Source organism: Manacus vitellinus, unplaced genomic scaffold, assembly GCF_001715985.3.
Source record: "Manacus vitellinus isolate BGI_N305 unplaced genomic scaffold, ASM171598v3 scaffold_32_pilon, whole genome shotgun sequence".
Classification (NCBI taxonomy): Eukaryota; Metazoa; Chordata; class Aves; order Passeriformes; family Pipridae; genus Manacus; species Manacus vitellinus.
This window is the reverse complement of record NW_021940460.1, coordinates 3,536,469-3,540,572: the sequence shown is the minus strand read 5'-3', so window position 1 is coordinate 3,540,572 and position 4,104 is coordinate 3,536,469. Positions and strand designations below refer to the sequence as shown.

General features: G+C 51.9%; 1 protein-coding gene across 1 annotated transcript in view; it reads left to right on the top strand.

Moving 5' to 3' along the window:
- The first annotated feature begins 238 nt into the window (after positions 1-238).
- Positions 239-4,104, top strand: part of LOC108640386 (linker for activation of T-cells family member 2-like) — a 9,550-nt gene continuing 5,684 nt past the window's right edge. Inside the window, 6 exon segments of the mRNA XM_029961380.1 lie at positions 239-254; positions 257-325; positions 970-1,009; positions 2,477-2,520; positions 3,319-3,373; positions 3,986-4,047. Coding sequence (XP_029817240.1) covers positions 239-254; positions 257-325; positions 970-1,009; positions 2,477-2,520; positions 3,319-3,373; positions 3,986-4,047 — 286 coding nt within the window.

Here is a 4,104-nt window from a genome sequence, read left to right as displayed (position 1 = left end):
TAGTGTCTGCTGGCGACGTTTGTGGGTTGGGAATGAGCGAGCGGGAGCCGCGCGGGGAAGGGGCGTTGCCTCTGGAGGTGTCTCCTGTGCATCCTCAGCACCCCCCTGGCTCCGGGGGGCTGTGAGGGCAAACAGCAGGCGGCTGTTTAGGGGTGAATCTTCCTGAGCGATGGCCTCACAGCCCCACACGCCCCCGATGCTCCCCTCCCCGCTGTGTTCCAGGCTGGCCGTGGCCGGGATGGTGCAGCCGGAGCTGCTGGGGCGGCCGCCGCGCTGATGCTGCTCGGGGCGGCCGTCAGCCTCTGCGTCAAGTGCCAGCTCTCTGGTGAGTCCTGCCTGCGGGCTCTGGGAGGGCCTTTCCCCTTGGAAAATCCCCCCTGCGTGGGTTTGGTTCTGCTCAGCCCCCTGCCAGCTCGGGAGCTTTGCCCCCGCGAGGATGCTCCCGAGAGCCGAGTGGGAACGGGCTCTGCTGGCGGGCGGAGCTGGGGAAGGACCAGCCAGAGCTGCAGCCCCCCTTGCCTGGGGTGGGGGCTGTGGGCTGCAGACCCCTCCCCGTGGTCGTCGTGGGGGTGGCTTTGGGACACCCCATCCGGGAGGACCAGCTCCAGGTGCACAAATCCTGCAGAGGGTCTGGGGCAGTCTGGAGATAAATTCATATGGAGAGTGGGATGAGCACCCAGTGGGGGTTTGAGCCCCTCCCCGAGCACTGGGTGGGTTTTAGTGAGGGAGAGAGGCTGCAGTTTGGGGTTTAGGGACAGGACTGGCTGCCTTGCTTTGCGGGGTCTGAGACAAACCCCAGGATTTAAACGTGGTTTCAAGAAAATTAATCCAAACCTTCTCGTAACTGCTGCTCGCTGCCTCCGCTGTCCTGTTGTGTTGGAGAAGTTTTGTGAATGTGTCTTATTGGTCTTTCTGATCTCTGACTCCCAAATCTTCTTTCTAAGAGCTTTTTATTTCCTTGTCTTCCAGCTACCAAGAGGGAGATGAGACTGAGTGAGCACAGGAGTCAGTAAGTTGCCTTTCATGATTGTGTTTCTCCCCTAAAACAGCTCACCTGGGGTAGGACCCTGGCCAGAGCCAGAGCCAAGCTGAAATCCAGATTTATATAAAATAAAATAAACTAATGCCAGGCTGGGGCATGCAGGGCAATGTGCCTCAGCTCAGGGCGCTGCTAGAGGGGTAATGCCTTTAAAAAGAAGAATCCAAAATGAAACTGAAGCTCTGACCGTGATGTCCGTGAGTTATTAACTAGTAGGAAAAAGGTCTGGGAGAGAAGGGCAAGTCCTTATCCTGACCTGTCATGGCCTGAGATGTGGTAGAGAGATTGGTAACTTCATAAAGAAGCCCCTGCCCGTGGTTGGTTGCTGGAGGGACCCTGTTCCAGAGCAACCACTGAGCACAAGAAGTGAAGGAAATGTAGTGTACACACATGCACCCCCCTTTATTTCCTTCAGCAACAGACAAACCACAGTAAATGATACGAAGAAAAAGAAAAGCTGGGTTGTAGCCTTTGTTACAGAAGCAAAAGGGGTGCAGAGGGGCTCTGCAAAGGCCTCTGAGGGGTCGGGGTGTTTGTTTCTGTGGTGTGCTCCATCACAGACTGTTGGAGCAGCCAGTCCAGGTTCTGCCCCCCACAGGCTTCATCCCTTGGGGGCTTCTGCTGAATTGCCCCAACTTCTTGTAATTTGTGTCTGGATTAAGTGGTTTGATCTCAGGCTCATGATGTTGTGTGCTCTTTTCGGAGGTCTGGTTTGGGTTAGTTGGGGTGTTCTGCAAGCAGAGTGCTTTGGCTCCACACATTTGCATTGAGGTCCTCTGACACCCCATCTCCTGCCAACCCTGAGCTGTGAATCCTGGCTGGGGATGGGGTGACCCCAATGAAACTGGGGGGGAAAGGCTTCCCAAAATCAGAGTTAATACTTGCAGTAGAAGAGATGTTGAATCCTCCTGTGCTCCGACGAGCAGCTCTCCTCTTAACCAAGAAGTAAAGAGGTTTCTGGGCATGGGTGTTATTTTTATTGTTGATAACATGTTATTTTTTTTCAGGTTGATGTTAAGGGAATGCTGAGAGGGCAGGGGCAGCAGTGGAGGTGAAGCAATGGGGTTTGAACCCATTTCATGGGTGAACACCCATTTTTTCTGTGGGTCAAAAGGCTCTTCTGGCCTTAACTGGTGGATAAAGAGTCAGAGTAGGAATTATCCTAAATGATGTTTTCCTCATCCCTGTGTCCTTCCCTTAGCTGATGTTGGCTACTCTACCAGTGGTCCAAAAGCACATCTTGACTTTAAAGGGTCAGTGAGGAGTGTGGGATACTGCTCCCAGCTCATACTGCTCCTGCACCTTGGCACTTCACCAAGCCCAGCATGGAACTCGTGCTCTCTGTCCTCCACTCACTAAACAACAAGGTCTCTTGCATCTCTTTTCCTTGTCATCAACCCCAAAATTCAGCTGAGGTTGTGCTGCTCTTTTTTCCAGGCTTGAAAGCCAGCAGAGGTTTGAGGTGATTCGATCCCATTCCAGTGAGTATCAGCGTTGTATGGGGCTTCTGCCTCGTGGGGTGGGGGTCCTGCATGCACAGAACAGGGAGAAAGTGAAATTCAAGGGGTCACCTTGACACCAGGCAGTGAAATGATGAGACCTGGATTGTCAAAGCCACCTCAGATGCTTCTAGGGATGCAAATTCTGAGCTCTAGGGAAAAAAATTTCCCTTTACATTGAAAACAATTCACTAAAGCGATGAGGTTGAAAAGCGACACCTCAATAGCTGGGGCTCTTTGAACCACACTGTGCACCCTGTGAAAATGAAGGTGTGGGTGAGCCTGAAGTGACAGGAGTGAGTCATTCATCATCCCCCCTCACTGCTTCCTGCACCAGGCTGGGTTTGGTGCTGACCTTTTGAGTTCTGTGTCACAACGAGCTGCTGCCGGGTCTGTGTGAAGCCCTGCCCTGGGTCCCTGCTGGGTTGGAGCCCCATAACCCCCCTGTGAGTCTTTGCTTCAGCCCAGCCCAACCAAAGCTCATGATTTGCAGTGTGAAGAGCAGGGAATGGCCCCCAGATATCGAGCAGGTTTGGGGGACAGCAGACAACAAGCTTCCCCCAGCAAGTGTTCACTCTGTGGTCAGACACCAGCTTTTCCTCTGGTTGTTTCCTGTTCTGGCCACTTGTGAACATTCAAGGACCAATTTGGAAGTTATTTTGGGATGCATTAGGAAAATGCCTGCCAGTCCTGGGGAACCCTCACTGGTGGATGCTCTGTGCTCTTTGAGAAATCTGCTGCTGCCATAACAATCGACACCCGTTTTGTTCTTGGTGCCAGGTGCAACCCGAAGGCTGGAAAAAACTAAGGGACCTGAAAACTTGTCAATAGCAAGGTAGGTAAAAAAACCAAACAGTTGAACTGTAGAGCCAAGGTTGGATGAAATTCACCCGAGATACATAAATGTTTGGGATTTGGGATTGGGCTCTGAGCCCTGTAGATGTGGCTTGGGCTGTGCTTAGAATTAAAGAATGCTTTGGGTTGGAAGTGACCTTTAAAAGGCCATGTAGTCCAACCCCCCTGCAAGGAGCAGGGACATCTTCAACTCAGTCAGGCTGCTTCATTTATCAGTGGACAGTGGTAGCTTTAGACTTTTTCTGGGCTGTCTTCAGTCTCACTGCATTCTTCTGGCAAGCAATTAAATCAAACCCAAGGAAGCAAGCTGTGGCTGTACATAGTAGGAACATCAGGAAAAAGAAATGGCCATTCTTTGCTTTGCTCACTTAAAGCCCCAAGAACCACATAGTTGCAGTAGCTCTGCTGCAGTATTCAGGCCTACTTATTCCCATTTTGGGATTTGACTTGAAATTTCTTCCTCTTCCATTGCTCCATGCGTGTGCTGTGATAACCTCACAGGGAGCTTTTGTGGATAGTCCCTCTGGTGGTTTGTAACCCCTGGTAGGGTTTGCTCAGACCTGGGATTTTAGGTCTCTTTTGTCTCTTCCAGGAAAACCACCGAGCAGCTCAGTGCTTCCCACCACGCTGGATATGGTGAGTGTGTCCCTGGGACAGGCCCAGGTTCAGTCACAGAATGGTTTGGGTTGGAAGGGACCTTTCAAGTTAATC